Source organism: Centruroides sculpturatus, unplaced genomic scaffold (assembly GCF_000671375.1).
Source record: "Centruroides sculpturatus isolate CEXI.00-Female unplaced genomic scaffold, Cexi_2.0 scaffold338, whole genome shotgun sequence".
In the NCBI taxonomy this organism is placed as follows: domain Eukaryota; kingdom Metazoa; phylum Arthropoda; class Arachnida; order Scorpiones; family Buthidae; genus Centruroides; species Centruroides sculpturatus.
The window spans coordinates 147,993-167,706 of record NW_019384628.1 but is presented as its reverse complement, the minus strand read 5'-3'; the positions used below and the strand labels follow the sequence as shown (position 1 = coordinate 167,706).

Here is a 19,714-nt window from a genome sequence, read left to right as displayed (position 1 = left end):
GCCATATTTCTTGTTAGCGTATGTGTTCACTTTCGAATTGGACAAGCAAGCACGAATACACGTGCTAATGACGTCACATCCAGTTATCAGAATTAGCACTGCTAACTCAGAAGTAAACGCACCCTAAGTCTCGAATTTCGGTTTTGGAGTAAATAGGTACAACTTCTTCTGTCTGGGTAATCTGTCAAATAGAAATACAACTTAAGGCATCTGCATTTTTATGGCAATCTCCTGCTTTATAGGTTATAGTAAAGTCAAATTCCCGTAAAAATATAATCCATCGGGCAATGTGATAGTTTGAACTAGAGTCCTTGTTACTCATAAGCCACCTCAATGGGCGATGATTGGTTATAATGGTGAATTTCCTGTCATATAAATATGGTTTAAAATATTTCATGGCCTATACCACTGCTAGGCACTTCTTCTCCGTAGTGCTATAATTCTTTTCAGGCTTCCGTAATATACGACTTGCATAGGCAATGGGCATATCCCCTCTTTCATCTTCCTGTGATAATACTGCACCGATTGCTTCATTAGAAGCGTCCGTAGCCAAAATAAAAGGTTTATAGAAATCTGGGGATTTTAACAGTGGAGCCGAAGTGATTATCTCTTTTAGTCTTTCAAAACTTTGTTCTTGCTCCTACCCCCACTGGAACTGAGCATCATTCTTTAATAGGTTTGCTAATGGTTTAGCAATATCTGCATAAGATTTTATATGATGTCAGTAATATCTCGTTAAGCCTAAGAATGATTTGATATCATGTTTGCTAACAGGTTTAGGAAAAGTTAATACACATTTGATTTTATCCGGGTCCGGTTGTATCCCCTCGTCTGATACCTGATATCCCAAAAATTTAATCTGTCTGCAAAAAATTGCATTTTTTTGGTTTTAATTTTAATCCGGCAGCAGCCAGACATTGAAAGATTTGCTCTAGCTGTGTTAAATGACTCTGAAAGTCTGAGCTGAAGGTTAAGATATCGTCCATATAGACGAGGCAGGTTTTTCCTTTTAACCCATGAAGGATAAAGTCCACGGCCTTTTGTCAAAAGCAGGGCTCCCTGCTAAACCCATGGGTATACAATTCCACTGATAGTGTCCGTCGTTACTAGAAAACGCTGATTTCTCCTTATCCTTTAGGGCTAATTGCCATAACCCCAAAAGGGTATCCATAGTGGAAAAATATTTTGCTTGTCCCATCAAGCTGAGAGCTTCCTGCACTAAAGGTAAGGGGTATGGATCGTTTTCCATACCACAAAGGGGGGTGGATCCACTGATAGTGTCCCGACAGACACTATCAGTGGAATCATATGTCCATGGGTTTAGCAGGGAGCCCTGCCTCTTGGCAAAGGGCCTCGGACTTTATCCTTCATCGTAGCATCCTTCCAAGCAAAATCTCGGGCTATCCCTGTTAATCGCAATTTCGCCACTCCTAAGCATTGCGCCTTGGTGCAATTTGTCAATTTACCAATCTTATCTAAGGATTCAAAAAAATCCGTGACATTAAGGCCATCTGGATCTCCTGCAAAAGAGGGTACAAGAGGAATCATGCCCCAAGTCTGCCTACCGCAGCACTTCCTGTTGTTTCTCCAAGCGCTGTGCAACCTTCTTTCCCTTCCATTTTCCTAGATAGTATCAGTTACTACAGTCCTGCCTTAAAATCCTGTGCTCTAACACCAGTGTGACCTTTTGGGTTGGCACCTGTTTAGTGCCCTGTCAGGATTGACACCACCGTGTTCATCGGAACATGGAAGCTGAAACGGCAATTATTACGTCACACCGTCACATGAGCAGTCCCGTAAGTGGTCAGACAGATTCGTAATGTCAGCCGATTGAGAGACAGCATGTGGAAGAGACTCGAACTACACTTAACAATTAACAAGGATTTAATTAAAAATAAATTGGATAAGATACAGAGGTTCTAAAGTTTTGTCGCAGAGAGAGAGAGTTCACATAAGGTTTGCATGGTAATAAATACCTTTGGTAATAGATATCCTGATCAGGGATGTATCAAATCAGAGAACAGGTAATAGTTCTTATAGGCTTTTTCAGGACTTGTCCAAGGGTGAAATACCCAGTCAAAATGTCCCGTTGAAATATCCAGGCTCTATTTTGTGTACTAAGACAAAAAAAAAAAAGAGTTGTTGATAAAGGTTATCCTAAGGAATGGGCAACGACTTCTTTCCTCTCCAAGGACTAAAACGGCAACTGAGTCTTTTTGGCCATCTCTGGCGATATTCATGGATGATTTCGGCCATGCAGAGGTTAATAGTTCACGAGAAAGCATCATGTTGCCTTCAAGAAAATGTAACGAGAGACTTTCTCAGGTAGCTACAAACAACAATCGTTAAGTCTCTTGAACAATGTTAATATTAAAGATTAGTTCTAATATAGGAATTTCTGCTACCTCACACATGCAACAGTTTGTTTTTTGTTTATAAAAAGATATTTCTGTAATGATTACTAAAAATTAAATGATTTATCAATTTGCAGTTTAAATGCTTCAATTTAAAGATAAAATTATAAACAATTATTACCTCTAAACTCATCTCTCAATATATACTAAATTCAACACAGCCTACAACTGTTGCTAAACACACAACTTTAATCCTAATTTTTATTAATACATTATATAGAATATGTATATATTCTATGTGTATATAATATATATATATAGAACATGAATTAATTAACAGCTCAACAAACTAAATTCCAACCTAAAGAAATGAGGGGAAAAAGCAACACTTCTGCCTTTAAATATTTTATACATTTATTTTCAAGACATTACATTGAATACACAGTGAATTATAAAGTTACAGTATTAATAGATATTACTTTATGACAAATATGTCCAATTAAAAAAAATCTGTACTTTTATATTAGTTTATATATATATATATAATCAACTTGCATACAATTTAACTGTGACTATGTATACAGTATCTGTTAAAATCGAACTGATCAATCTAAACATCTGTCTGCAGACATTGACACGGTCTTGAAAGCCATTATGCCATTTTATGTTGCTGGGACTTATCTATATTTTAATCTTGTAAAATATTCTTCAGTCTGATTAACATTTAACATTTTTCTTTTAAATCAGAAGTAAATTTTTCTTCTTTCATATGACTGTGAACAAGCTTCTTAATCTATTCTGATGAATGTGATGTTTTTCCCTACCTAATTTTCCGATTTTAACAGATAATGGCGGTGCCCTTTCAATATTTCTCGAAACACATTGATTTTCAAATTTTTTCTAAGAATGTCCATCTTTTTTTTCTTTAATCAGTTAATTGTAACACCAAACAACAGGATAATAAAGAACAAAAAATTTTTTTTATTAATTTTAAAAGTGAAACAACAAATTCTATATTTAAACAATGAAAAATTAAATTCCACAGTGACAAATCTTTATTGGATTTTAACTCCTTGTTTATATCATGAGAATATAGTAACCACACGCTTCCTTTCACAATGTGCTTAAGAACTAAGCCAAATTATTTTTAAATTCCCCCTTTGATTTTTGTTAAATCCTACATGGCATTTTTTCCCCTCCAAAATACTCAGTTTTGGGTTACATTTTTCAGTGCACATACTAGCTAATATCTACGCTCGTATAGTTAATATTGGCTTGGTCCCAGCATGGAAACCTTTCTGTATTATACACTGAATAGTGGCAGTGCAAAGCTAGTTCAAAATTATTTCCAACAATATTTTGTTCTAAACAATCTGAAAGTGCAATACATATGGTTCAAACTATACCACAGCTCTATTGCCACATGTATCATTATCATATCATTCAGATATAACAGTTTAAATTTTTTTTAAATCACAAGGCACCTGGAATTGTGCAGTGAAAATAAGTCCGTGCGATTTGCACGCAGGACCTCAACAACATATCCTTCTAAATGATATCATCTCTGTGGCATTAAACAATATTGTTATCTAAGTTGCATAAACAACAGAAATGCTTAAAAATCACCCGCACGCTGCTTTTACAACTGAGTCAACTGAGCAAGTACCCATAGAAAAAAAAATCCACCACCAAAAAAATAATGACTAGTAATAAAATAAAAAGTTAAATGCATTAAACAGTGCTAAAATAACAAGCAACCAAAAAAAAAGCACCAATAAACTAATAAGTTCTTCAAATATGAATAATAATGTTCATTTGGAATTTTGTTACTATTAGAATAACCTAACAAATATTCACAAATAGAACAAGAAAATACTTTAAAAGAAAAAACATGTATGTGTGTTCGTGTATATATATATATATGTATGTATATATTATGTACTAAAACAAAACGGAAATGTCCTCCTCCTGTATGAATATTCCAGAAAAATCCAATATTTGTTTTATAATTATAATTAAATACTACATTTCAGATAGCTATCTAAATACTAACAACTTTTCATTAAGATTTATAACTGTACAGCCAACTTTAGCAGGGGAGAAAATAGCAGAGAAGCCAAACAGTAACCCTCCCCTTACATAAATCTATCTAGATAATGAGTTTCTGTATCAACATTTGAACTAGAAGTTACACATTGAAGAATCTATGCGTTACATTTTAGTACAATTTTTTCTTTAAGTACCCGTTGCTCTAATAGATTCGATGAAAAGAGCAATCTTATCTGACAACGCATCACAGACATTGAAAGCACCCAAAATTCCTTCATCTAAAATGTAATCCAAAATGATAATTATTTTTTTTAATTCTCTTTTTTAACTTTATTTTTAATATATATATATATATATGTNCAACACATAGTAGTAATGGAACTAATGCTTGGTAACAAAAGAATAATAATTTTAAATGTCTATTTCCCTGGGGGAGCTGAATCTGAGAACTTCATAGGTAATTTGCAACAAATTATAAATGCCTTTGCAGGCTCTAGCATTATTATTGCAGGGGATTTTAATGCACATTCTCCTGCTTGGGGAGGGGACGTATTCGATGAACGAGGTGGTTTGTTGGAGGAATTTTTTGGGCGGAATAACTTATATATCCTTAATAACCCCCTTTCCCCTCCTACTTTTACCTCACATAGAGGTGAAAGTTGGATAGACGTGGCTGTCTGTAATGGAGATCTTTATCCTATGATTAACAACTGGAAAGTAGATGAGGAAGACAGTCTTACGGAACACTCAATGATTTCTTTTGATATATTAAATGGTAGCAATAATAGTAATCAACCATATAACGTAAGTTCAAAATATATTATAAAACGTGCAGATTGGTTTGCGATAAAAGAATGTCTAGAAGAGAATTGGAATTCTAATTACTCAGACGATAAAAACATTGTCGTTGATCAAATAAATGAGAATATCGAACTTATAAATAAGGCCTGTAATAATTTTATACCAAAGGGAACCTCCGTCCGAAAAGCAGTACCTTGGTGGACACAAGAACTTGATGACTTACGAAAAAAAACCAGGAAATTAAGAAAATTATATCAACGATGTGGGAACGAACAACTTCGAACAGAACGTAGAAATGAATATCTTGCCAGCCAAAAATCATATAAGGAATTAATTAAAATGGAGAAATTACGTAGTTGGCAAACATTTTGCACCAACACCTCGAGAAATCCATGGGGATACTTAACGAAACTTTGTACCAACAAACTACGGAAAACGACTATTATGACAACATCATTACATAACCGTAATGAACCACGGACTCTTTAAATATATAATCTCACTCTTTCCTGATGTTGCACCTGTTTTTTAAAATTGTTTTACATATTAAGTACCACAATTATCTTGGTCTGTTTTATAAATGTGTGGATTTTTAGTAAACAGAAATTTGAAATGTTCCCGCTTCTATTTTGGAATTCAGTCTTCTTTCTTATTAGAATTACATCTACTTACAAGCTTTTTTGGAATTCCATTAACACAAATGCCATTTTGATAAAATCCGTTCTGGACGGATCCATCGCATTCTTTGGTTTTTTCATTTGCATGCATTACTCCATTGGCAATACTTTCGGATAATCTCTTTGACGTGGTCCTCTTCTTGTGGTAAGCACTTTTGTAAAAGTCCATAAAAAGAAACCAGAACATGACTGCATGGAAGCCAATCCACCACATGAATCCTCGTGGATAATTGCATTGGGAATTGAATAATAATTGGAAGGAGTGGATGAAGATTATGATAAATTGCACCTAAAATTTATATTAATAAACATGAGTAAAATTTAGAAAATAATTCATCAAATGTTATCAGATTGATTTAGTTGTATTTTGTTATAAATAAAATATATCACTCACCATTTGGACAGTAGTCATATATTTCTTCCACCATAAGTACTTGTACATGCTTGGTCCCATTGCAGCCAATCCATAATAGATATACATGAGAATGTGAACAAAACTATTTATGAAAGCAAAAAAAGTGCTATGGCCACCTGAAATAATGAAAACAGATGTTAATTATGTATCATTCTTATGAACATCCAAAGTATAACTTACCAGGAGTGAATTTGACTCCCCACCACACACTCATAGGCATCACACCATGATGGATAACATGAAGAGTAGAAACATGACTGAATTTTCTCCTCAGTACAAAGAAAAACTACAATTATAATTTAAAATATTTATTATAATGATCAATATTGTATGCAGTTATATTTAAATTAATTTGTTATTGACTATTTTAAATTTAAAATAAAACATTTTCCATGAAATTAGACATCAAAAGTACAGATTATTATAATTTGGGTATAAAAAAAACAACCTAAATAAAGCAGAAAAATCAAGATTTCACTTGTGGTCAAATAAAACTAGAATGATCTATTTAAGTTGGGATAATTTGAAAACATTGTCATAATAAATACATTAGTTATATGAAGTTCACGTTCTGCCACAACAGTGAAGAGTTTCATTTGTAGTTTACATTAGTGTAACATACTATGCAAAGTTTGAATATTCAACAGCTGTTATACACAAATTTTGCAATTTAATTGTATAAATAAACATAAAATTGCAACATTTAACAAAAGTAAAATACTTTGCTTCCGTCATTCGCTCCAGTGACAATCCACAAATTCACAAGAATGGAGGCAATCTATCTTTTGAGGCTACTGCCTCAGGAAATAAAATGCAAATATGGTAAAAAAACATCCTCTGGTGCTATTGCAATCTTCACAAAAAATACATTTTACATAAAAAATAGTAAATATAAAACATGGCCGATGGTATTACATTTACTAATTTTTACTTAACTTTGCAAGTTTATGATTTCTGGAAGGCACTTAAACACAGATAGCCCTTGGTTTATGCCGGTTCAATTTACGCCAATTCACAATAACGCCGCTGCAGAATTCACAATTTTGCTGTGTAATTCCCTGATTTTCCCTAAGCCGGACTGATTTTCGTTTCAGTGTTGACGTATTTACCGATCCGCGACATTGTACATTCTTAAAACAAAGATTTTTATTGAATATATTTATTTTTTCTGTTTAATATTATTGGGTATGTATACATTTGCATTAAATTAATATTAAAGTACTAAACATTTAGGTACCCACGAGTCAACTTATCAAACTTAATAGTCCAATATATGGCGTCCGAATCCATAGTGCCATTGAATTTATCGTATCCTTTTGATTATGGAAAGTTTAATGGTTGAACTTTGTGAGTTAGACAATGATTGGGAGCAAAGTGCGAATGTAAAAAGGAGCATCGTCGCATCCATTTGACCATATTCCGAAATTCTCAATGAAAGAAAACAAAAATGTAAACAAAGATGGATACTTTTGCTGAAAAATGTTAGAGATCCGAAACTAAAATTTTTAATAAAAACATTTAAGTTTATTTTATGATAAAATACATTTTAAAAATTAAATTTATTTGTACTTTGTATTACATTGTATTAATAAACAAAATTATTTGTGTATTTTTCACTTATGTGGAACCTAACCCTATACCTCAATGTAAATATGGGTTCATTTTATGCCGATTCAATTTGCGCCGGCTTTTGTAGGAACGGAACTGCGGCGTAAACCGAGAGCTACCTGTATATAGCATTATGTGTTGGCATTCCACATTTAAAGAAACAGGCTTAAATATGAAGTCACACACTGATTGTTGAGTTATCCTGAGAAAGAAGCCTATTTTTCTACTGCAATGATGTGAAGTATGAGGAAAAGTCTGACAATTGTCTTTGGATTTGATCACCACACACAATATATTTTCAGATAACATTGTTCAATGTTACTTGAATTATATTACTGGTGCTTGCATATGCTGTAAGCAATACAGGTACATTTTCAGGTAATGACAAACAATGCATTTACAAGTATGCAACAGAGTTAACTACACAGGCAGTGCCATTTTAACTTACATCATTGTTGTGGCAGAATTTGAACTTCATACAACTAATATTATTATTATGACCCAGCTTCAAATTATCCCCATCCAAATGGATCNAAATAAAATGATTGATTGATTGATTGATTGATACTGTTCTGTGGAGAAATATAAATTACTGGTAAAAAAAAATCCACGTTTCCTAATACTTTCTTCCTTATTATCATACATTTTCAGTTTTTCAAATATTAATAGGAATAGAAGAAACAAAACTACTGGAAAGTAGGTTACAATTTTCTGTTAAAGAATGACAATTCAAAATGTGCTTAGTGTATCAAACTGATCAAATGTACTTGACAGAAGGTTAAATACAAGTAAATGTCCATTTCTCCTAGTTTGTTTTCATTATCTTCAATACAAATTATAAAACTTGTGCATTTCACAACTAAAATATTGAATATATTTGACAAGAATGTGTTCTTCAGATTAAATTGGAAAATCTGAGCAAATAATAGAGAGAGAGAGTCATTCTCTTACTTCTAATTTATGTTTTAGTCAATAACAATACATTATATTTAAAATTTAAACATATCAGTAGTAACATAAGAAAATATTTCATGTAATATTTCAGAGCACATTAGTAGGCTAAGTTGCAATTATAAAATCTAAATATTGTATTTACTTGCATATAAGATGAGGTTTTAATTCATTTTTCACTGATTCAAAAACCTACATATGAATGAATGATTCTTTGTGTTTTTGCAATAGTTTTTGTGAAATGTGTATTTGCATTTTTTTACCAGATGCTCACCCTCTGGTGTTTAAAACAAAACTAATCTATCTGGGTCATTTGAATCATTCTTGTGTATCATCAGTCAGGAGTAAAGATGAATAGCAATAGGAATAGCAAAGCTTATGAATTGAATTCCAAATTGAAATTCCAAATCACATGAGAGCCTAATATAAATTTTAATCCATTCCCATGTGAAAACAGATTATTATTCAGAAATCAGAATTTGGAGAAACTCTTAAGTGTAATCGACAAAGAGTGGATTTGACTGTTAAGAAGGGGGGAAGGTACATGCTGCTATAGGATGTACAGTACCTTAATATACTTATTTAAATTATGTCAAAAAATTTTGGAAGTGTGTTTGTATATAACATACTTCTATGAATATCCTCACCACACTTTTTCTGTCACAGAAACATAAATAGAAACAGTAGTATTGGAAGTGATTTAAGGTACTTGTACTTTCTGCTATAGGATGTATTGTATCACATGATACTTCGACACCTCTTCTAGCACCAGCTATTTTCAAGATTCATATTCTTAACATTCACGTATTTTGAAAAGTAAAAGTGTCTAATGATTCTAACATACTAACCAGCTGTATTTGAAATATAACTTGAGCCCTTTCCTGTATATGGTTTTGTTAAAAATATATTAAATTTTTCTTATATAAATATCAGCTGAAAAAGCATTGTATCAAGACATATACACTATAAGGTTTGATATCAAAAATTAAAAGAAATTTTACTAGGAAAAAATTAAGTGAGGTTTCTTATATTGCTTTAAAAATTATTTACTTTACACTAAAAAATTACACAAATACAATCTACAAATGCTTAAAACTTTTGACATTTTAAATATTGAATTATATATATCGTTTCTTCATATCTTCTTTAGTTCTATAATATAAAATTTATGCAATTTTCTAATTATTTTTATATTGTTATAGCTTCTGAAAATCTAAGCCAAGATATCCATAAAAGTTATTTAGGAAACATTTATCAAACATTCAAAACATTTACTTCTAACTTGTAAATTAAATATTGCACATTATTTCTCTTAAAATTTATTTACATCAAGTATCAAGTCTTGCTTGGTATATATTTTTATAGAGCAAATAAAAAAATTACACATTTAAAATATATTTGTTGAATATCTAGGTAATATATCATCATTTATGAGAGAAAAAGCTATAATCATAACTTAAAATTTTGAAGTGAAGGAAAGAATACTTAAATATATAATAACAACATCTATCACATAATCAATTAACTTAAAAAATTAAATTCTTCTTTTATTCATCAGTTAATTTTATATTCATTCATTAAATTAATAATATGGATATTTAAATAATATTCTATTCATATAAATCAATCTCTAATTTCATCTTTTTTCAAAGAAAGAGTATTAAAACGAAGGAATAAATGACAACGATTACTTTCCATCATTTTTAATAAATTTTAACTTTCATTAATAATATTGTAAATAGTATCTTAAGTTATATTTAGATATTGAAAGAATCAACTGTAATATTTTAGAAATTCAAATGAAAATATTTAAGAAAAATGTGATTATAACCACTTAAATTATATAGTATAAGTGATTTCTTACCGTATCTATAAATTCCAAGTATTTAGATAAATAATACCACCAAGCTATGTGAACCATCTGGAAAAAGTTTAAAAAATTAATTTTTAAAATAATTGTTATAAAATTTCAACAAAAAGATAGAAGCATACCATGACAGCATCTTCATTATCTGAATAATCAACAGGCTGGCATCTCCAATTGTACTTTCCAAACCAACCGTAACGTCCAAGCTTAAAAACAAGCATTTATTAAGTTAATAAAATATAAGGAAAAAATTACTAATTTACTAAAATTTTATAAGAATAAGATAATTTTTTTTAAAATAAAGGATGGTAAGTATTTTTAAGTAGTTTTTAAAATGATAACAGTGTCTTATATGAACATGATCATCAAATTAAATTATGAAATATAAAATCCATTAAATGGCCAAGTAAATTGCAAAGTTAATTCTGCTGATATAAAAGCAAGACATTTTTCTGTATATGGTACAAGGGTTATTTTTTCCAACATCCACCAACCATAAAAAAAACAAAAAAATGAAGAACAAAACCACTTTATTTTTCCACATAATTGCCTTGTCAATTCAGGCAGACATCATACTGTAACACCAGCTTTTGTATACTAATGTCAAAGAACATTGCCATCAGGCCATTTAGCCAACCTTTAACACTGTCAGTCAGTGACATACAGTGTGGACCTTGAAATTTGAGGAAATTCCTCACTGAGCTCAGAAATCGTGAACTGACACCTTTCTTGCACCAATTGATCAACTCTGTCCACTAAATCGTTGTTTATCACACACTTCCTCCCTTGACCGCTCTCATCATGAATGTTGTCATGTCCTTGTTTGAATTTCCTGTACCATTCACACACACATCCATAGCTCATGAGGTTCTCACCTTACATATACTTTGATGAATTTCACCTCCATTCAGCCCTTTGGCCTGTAGAAATTGAATTACCGCTTGTACTTCACAGTTGGCGTGAGACTGGATTGACAGCATCATGTTTACGTGTGCAGAGTAGCAAATGTCTAAAATAGCTTGGAACAATGCTAAATAATGAGGGAATATATTACTTACTAGGTGTGCACCCTGTCCTTGTTTCACATGCTTCCAATTTTTTTTCATGCATTAGTAGAGGTTGAAAAAAACAACCCTCATAATTACTAAAATGTAATTAGTAATTATGAGTTAATATTTTAGTAAGAAAAAGGACATTGAGGCATTTTAATTAAACCCTCATAATTGTTTATCATATAAAATGATGAACAATTATACAAAATATAGTTAATTATGGTATTAAATTTCACAGACTATGATGATATGAGTTAATAAAATCTGTTTTGAAGTTTGTATAAAGTAAACTTGTCAATCTAAAGTAAAAAACTCTAAATTATTCACAATATTTAAATTTAAAAAGTAAAAAATACTTTTAACAAGTTTTAGAAATGATGAAAATAAATACAATTGAACAGAGTATCCGTAAAGCCTCTCCTATAGTCTGTAGAATTGAGTTTGTTCACAAAATTTGATCATTTGGTTTTGATTAAACTTTGCCTTTTGCATAATATGAGAAGAGAAAATTAAAAGTGTAATAAAAATCAGGTGTCCATGATTTCATTTTTTAGATACAACACTGTCAAAGTGACAATATACAATGAATGCACAAATTTCAGAATTTTTTTTATGCCAATGGCAATGTTACTGCCACAGTAGTGGCAAAGTGCTTATTATACATGGCCCCCAAAACATTATTATTAACTTGTTAGCACTTTGATTCAATTCTTAGTTCTTGTTTGAATAGAAAATGAATTGTGCTTAGTCTATAAATTTAAGTTATCACAATTCTATAGCAGTGACAACACACAAATCATTGTGTATAACAATTACTTTTAAGAGAATGAATTTTGGTATTTTTATTCCAGAAATTCAGATGCTAATATTACCACTAGTTGAATTTCAGATACTAAAACATATGTATGATGTTTCTTGAATAAATATAATTTAATAATGTGCTGAATATAATTTATGTACAGTATAAGGCAGGGGTGGCCAACCTTTTCAGAAGGCGGGCCAAATTTCAGAAATAATATTTCCTGCCGGGCCACGCACCTATTTTTTTTTTTTTAATTAAAGTAAACAAGCAAGTGTGTTACAGCTTCAACCACATCGTCGCTTCCCAGTAGGGGAGATTGTGGTCAAATACTTGCCTGGTTTAAGGAAAAAAAACACAAAAAACAGGTATATTTATTTTTTGAAGAAAATAAAACATAACCGAGAATCAAACATATTTATTAGACAATTTAAAAATGTTTAAAAGTGAGACATCTGACTTTGTTTTACAGAACAAAGTGCATCAAAATTGATCTCCACTGATGTTGTCGCTACATGCAAACAGTTTTTCAAATGAACATCAGTAATTCGTGTTCTCACTTGTGATTTGACGTACTGTACCTGTACTTCATGCGACTAAAAAGCTGTTCACACGCATAAGTGTTTCCACATAGCGAAACCATCGACAGAGTATGTTTGTAAAATGCAGGGTATTTATCCTTGTCCAAATACGCTTCATAGAACTCTTCCAAACCAACTTGATGGAATTTCTCCAACGTTTCAGGGTTTACTTACTTATAGAATCGATTTGGAGACAGGCTACTTGGTTAAAGTAATTTGAACTGTAATTATAAATACACTCTGTCACAAAAAAATGTATGCACCCAGAAGAAATCGAGCCACAATCACGAAAGTCGGTACGAATGTAGACTAGTAAGACATATGAAAATGATTAAAAATTCAGAACAAAAGATCGTTTTATTAAGAAGTTATGGCATGAAAAACATTACAAATCAGTAAGTAGTAAAGCCACCTCTGGCAGCTATACAAGCCGAAACACGGCGCGGCATCGAATCAATTAGGTCACCTATGACCCCTTGCGGAAGATCATGCCATAATCTTTGCAACTGGGCAGTTAATTCCCTTGTATTACGAGACGGCTGCATTTGCCTTCCCAACATGTCCCAGACATGCTCTATTGGCGAGAGGTCTGGTGATCTGGCAGGCCATGGAAGTACATCATATCCTTGAAGACATTGTTGGGAGAGTCTCGCAGTATGTGGACGAGCGTTGTCCTGCTGATAAATGGCACCTGGGCGACTTGATAGAAGAGGCAGTACAACCGGCGTTAAAATGCTGTCCACATAACTGCGAGCCGTCATGTTGCCTTGAAGGACAACTAGAGGTGATCGTGTGTCATAACAAATCGCTCCCCACACTGTCACACCTTGTGTAATCGCTGTATGCCGCTCGACAACAAATGCCAGATCGGACCACTGGCCAGCCTGCCTCCACATGCGTGTTCGGTGGTCATCAGCACTGAGACTGAATCGGGATTCATCGCTGAAGACCACACGCCTCCAGTCAGTCACACTCCAACTTGCCCGAGATCGGCAAAAATCCAATCGACACTGCCTATGATGTGGGGTCAGTGGTAAGCGTCTTAATGGACGTCGGCTCCTTATACCAGCATCGGCCAGTCGTCTCCTAATGGTTTCCCTTGATGCCATCGTATGCCTGGAAGGTGGTAAATGGCGTTGAATCGATGATAGCGACGTTGTTGGTGCGGACGTTGCCACTCTTCTGATTGCGCGATCCTCGCACTCATTTGTGTTTCTGGGACGTCCTGACCCTCCGCGACGGTAGACTCTCCTTTCCGTCATCCACTGTTGCCAACACCGAGCAACTACCATATCGCTCCGACAGAGGTGGCGGCCGATACACCTGTTCGACCAACCAGCTTCTCTGAGGCCTACTATACGGCCCCTTTCAAACTCCGTCAACTGTTCGTACTGCCGCCTGTTACGTCTCAGAGGCATCTCTATTCACAATACCATCCATCCAAGTCGACAGATTCGTTTAAATAGCCCTATGGCGCAAGCACTCGTGCTTTTAAACTCTCCCAGCTGCACATCTCATATGCTCGTACCGCCGTTAGCCTTGTCTCATTGGCGTCGAAATTTTAATCATTTGCATATCTCTTACCAGACTACATTCGTACTGACTTTTGTGATTGTGGCTCGATTTCTTCTGGGTGCACACATTTTTTTGTGACAGAGTGTATGTATTTTAACATCAATTGCAAAATCTCTCCAGATGCATTGGCGATAATAAAACGAAACTACAGAATAACATGGAACTTTGTCAAACTGGACTGAAAGTAGTTATGAGTAAGAGCCCGATAGCATTGTGAGCTTCCCGAAAACGCCGAAGACCACAGAACATATATAGCTGAAGTTGAAGTCTCATATTAAATTTTATCAACACCTAGCGTCGGACAAAAAACTAAGTAACCTCGAGTGTCAAATAGCGGAATATTTGAAATAGCTAAAAATCTATGAATTTTTCCAAAAATGAGAGATAATTAAATTATATCTAAGAGAAATTTGAAATAATTAAAAATACATGATACGAATAACTCATGACGTAATGTTCTTTTGGTGATATGTACAATAAAGTTAACATTTACGTTCATTTGACCTAGCTCCGCAGGCTGCAACATGACTCCAGGCGGGCCGCATGCGGCCCGCGGGCCTCTTGTTGGCCATCCCTGGTATAAAGGTTTATTTCAGATGTTACAATAATTTTTTTGAAATGTTCAAATCAAATTTTATAAAATATTAATCTAATTTACACTTGTGGAAATTAATAACCTTTAAAACTGAACTTAACAATATAATGAGTTACATTTACCTAAGTTTCGAAAGTTTTTTTTATGTAAATCAATTCCAATATAATATAGTCTGTAATAGTAAGTCAATTTAGTGAAATCAATAATCCAGTACAGTATTATTATTTTATTGTAATGCATAAACTTCTTTACCATAGCTACATAATCTCTATTTGTCTAAGTTTGATTCATTTTAGGCTCATTGCTACATGAAGTCAATTACAGAAAATTCTTTGTAGTTTTTCTGATATCTACATTTTTATTGTTATTATGATAATTGTGATAATGTAAACATAAAATTAATTAGTTTAACAATAAAATGAACAAAAGAACCAAGACACATCAATTAATGTTTATAATAATAAATAAATAATGCTTAAAATAAGCTAACAATTTTGGAAAAACTAGATGCCAGGAAGAAAAGTGATGAAAAGAATTTGATATTGGCTCCTGGCATCTATAACAGTGATTCTCAAATTTATTTGGTCACAAACCAAGTCACAAATGAAATGCAGACTACCTATGCCCTTGTCCACTTCTTACCCTGTAATTATCACCTTTGATGTATGCCATAATATTGTGTCTATCTGGTAACCTAATTTAAGAGATGTGATATGTGAAAATCTTTCCTTTGGCTAAATAACATAGAACTTCAATTTGGAAAATTGATTACGTCTACAGATCTGGTACATTCTCACAGACAACCATTGGTCTACAATTTCAATTCGGCAAAACAATTTGCAAAGTTTATTTCCAGAAGTTTTGTACAGAATAATAAAAATTTATAATTATCATCTGTCATTAATGCCCATGAATAATTTTGCAACAGTTAAAAAATGCTGAAAAAGTTATTTTTTGACAATGTTATTAAAAAAATGCAATGACTTAGTCATAAATATTTCAGTTTAAGTATTAAACTGTTCTTATTTTTAGTAACATTCATATGACTTTTTAATAAAAAAATATTGATAATTTAGCTTCTTTTATTTATACTGATATTTCATTATAATGGATAATAAAATAAGTTATGCAGCACCAATAGATTTATTTTTATGAAATTAACCTATATTAATTACAATAACAAAATATTCTAATGCATTAAAGAGTATATATTAAACGTATATTCTTTAAAGCTGCTACCAATTTATTAATACGTAGTGGGCAGAAAAATCACCTAGTCTGTCTAGCAATAAATTTTTTTGTTTAAATAAATAATACAAAAGGTGGCGGAAGAAGACTGAGTAATGATGGCCACCATTAACGTCAAGTCTAATGAAACTTATAATAAATTTTAGGTAAAAATAATTTATATTTTTGATTCTTTGAAATTTCTTCTGCTCATAAACATCTAAATAATTGTAGATTAAACAGTTAAATCAATTTAAGGAATTAACATGATTCTGCTGACATTGAATTTATTAAGATCCTAATTATTCATTTTCTTAAAACAGGAAATTACTAATAAATTTAATTTTCTAGAAGCTTTTTATTTATAGCTACTTTCCTAAAATAATGTTACATATTAAATGAAGGAATTTTTTAAAATTGTTTCAATTAACTTATACAATCTTACTAATTGAAATCTATAACAGTGTCTTATTGTACGCTCGGGATAAACTCAATGCTAACTCAAGGTAAGAAGAGGGCTTAGACTAGTTTAATATTAATGCATTAAAATTAGATATAAAAATTTATTAAAATAAAAAAGAATGTGAATAAATAATGCAAGGAATTATCAAAAATTTATGAATAGTAACAGGTACACAATAACTGATGTTAATTTCTGATTTTTATCACTGACTAAACAGCAATTTAGACCACCCATAACTAATGAATGTTTAACATTTTGTTATTCCACAGATAAACAATACAATGACTTATGTATGTTAACAAATAACTTATAAAATTTTAAGATTCAATAAAGAAATTAATTAAAACTTAAAATTATAGACTGGAAAATGGATGCACTCTGTTTTCCCAACTTATTTGAGAATGTATTATTTATTGCATTTATTATTGACACAAATGGTAAAAATAAAATCAAATGTCTTCTAATGTCATTAACTCCAACATGTCATAATAGACAATCATCAGTTTCAGCAACACATCCTCTTAACATTAGATAGATATAAAAAAAATTATTCTTGCCATTCGTTGATAAGGTGCAATAAAGTTCAGATACTCTTTATAATGGTATGAATTTGTTAATTTATTCTCACAAACTTTGTTTTTCAATTTAAAAATTTGAAAAATTTAAAATTTTATTCTTTACCTGTATGTTTATGTTGAATTTATTTGCAGACTTTTAAAGATAATATATAATTATATTAATTCAGATTTTCTTTAGTAACACAGTTCAGGAATAAAAAGCTCTTGTTATTTTATATTAAGAAAAACACCACTTTATTACAAGTGTTTACAACACAATACTGAAAATTTTTATCTCAATTGATTTTGTTACTGTTGAATTTATTCCAACATTTGTTACTGTAAAATCAATTTTTAAGAAATTTTATATTCAATTTCTTTCAGTATAATTTTTAAATACAGTGGTACATCAGGATATGAACGCCCAGCATACGAAATTTTCGGATACGATATGAAATTTGAACATATTTTTGCTCCACCATACAAACAAAAACTCACCATACAATGTTACATTAGTTTGCAGTGCCATTTTTTATTCACTTCTGTTCATCGGTCTCAGTCTGCATGTTTGCTTCGTCTTGGAAGGATCTCGCTCAATAAAGAAAATCTTGAGATATTATCAAAAGTGACTGATTTTATTGAAAAGAAACATCCCAACAAGGTTCACACTGGCTGTATTGATGCTCAGAGTAATGACATTTGCCTAAGTCATTTTAGAAACATTTTAAAAAGTAGACAAAGCCAAACCTCTTTGGATAGATATTTTACCAAGCGACCTGTATCCAGTGAAAGTACTGGAGGAAGTGAAGGAAAGAAAGCAAAAAAGCAGTGAATAAAAAATTAAAAAAAAAAAAATATATATATATATATATATATATATTCGGGGNTATTGAGCTAGAAAACAATTAATTTAATGTAAATTGTTTTATTAATTCGTAAAATATATATATATGTTACTGTGAATGACCGATGTCTGGCGAATGTCAAGATTCTCCGGTGAATGTCAGCATTCACACAGTCGTTTCGTGTATGTACAAAATATTTGCTAAATATCATTATTTCTCACTTACACCAGCAAATGTCGACATTCAGCATGCACTGATGGTGAATGTTGAATAAAAATATTTTTATTAAGTTAAGACAAAAATGCAACTTTTTATTATGTCAAAATAGGAGAAAGCTTAAGTAACAGCACATGTAAATAAACTGTTGAACCTAAAATGAACAGTGCATTCTTAATCAGAAAAGAAAAATAATACACAAAATTACACACACACATATATTATGTGATTAACGGTGTATAATCTTATTTATTGTAACAACTTAAACTGTTATGGCACTTTGAATTGCACAAGAGTCCCTTGCTTTTACAACTGAATTTATTCGTGAAACATTTCTTTTTGCAATGACAGCATGTATAGCATTGCCTTCCACTTTTCGAATTAGCCGCAGCTGCTTCTCTCTGCGATATTTCTTGAGAAGAAATCTCATCTATGGAAAGTAACTTTTCTTCACAAATTATGAACTGATTACGTTATTACGTGATTATGAACTGATCTGTTAATAGTGTCTTTTATTCAGATATTGCTGACGCCTTACCGATGACCCCTCTCATCCTCCGCCACTTGATCTGACAAACCGATCCCACCTCATGGGATCAAAAGACCTTGTCCTACCTCCCGCTACCCACAAAGCATTTGGTGACAGACTGTTGACTCTCTCTCGACATCAGCTTCTTGGATGTCGTTTCGACCTCCACCAAAGCTTATCTGTGCTTGTCGACATACACTGGCGAGTGTTTGAATGTATAATAATATAACCAAATATTCGGACTTTCACCGACGTATTTTGTACGTGTCAACATTCACCGGAGAATATCGACATTCTCTAATTTTGGTCTTTCACAGTAACATATATATATATACAAGGTCTGTTCAAAAAGTATCGGACCTTTGGTTGGCAAAAATAAATTTATTGACTTTGAGGTACAAAACCCTAATCCCCTTCAAAGTAGTCTCCTTGGTAATGTATACACTTCTCCCAGCGTTCCTGCCATTGCTGAAAGCACTGCTGGAACGCATTTTTTGGAATGGCCATCAGCCGGTCCGTCGCATTTCGCACGATGTCTTCTCTCGACTAAATT

At 32.1% G+C, this 19,714-nt stretch overlaps 1 protein-coding gene across 1 annotated transcript in view; it reads right to left on the bottom strand.

The window, feature by feature from the left end:
* Positions 1–5,766: 5,766 nt before the first annotated feature.
* The window catches only part of LOC111625658 (elongation of very long chain fatty acids protein AAEL008004-like), a 66,382-nt gene continuing 52,434 nt past the window's right edge, over positions 5,767–19,714 (bottom strand). The window contains exons 3-7 of the mRNA XM_023368869.1: positions 10,848–10,928; positions 10,720–10,776; positions 6,477–6,582; positions 6,276–6,412; positions 5,767–6,170 (exon numbers count right to left, since the gene is read on the bottom strand). Of these exons, the coding sequence (XP_023224637.1) occupies positions 5,841–6,170; positions 6,276–6,412; positions 6,477–6,582; positions 10,720–10,776; positions 10,848–10,928 (711 nt within the window). The 3' untranslated portion in view covers positions 5,767–5,840. The remainder of the gene's footprint in view (positions 6,171–6,275; positions 6,413–6,476; positions 6,583–10,719; positions 10,777–10,847; positions 10,929–19,714) is intronic.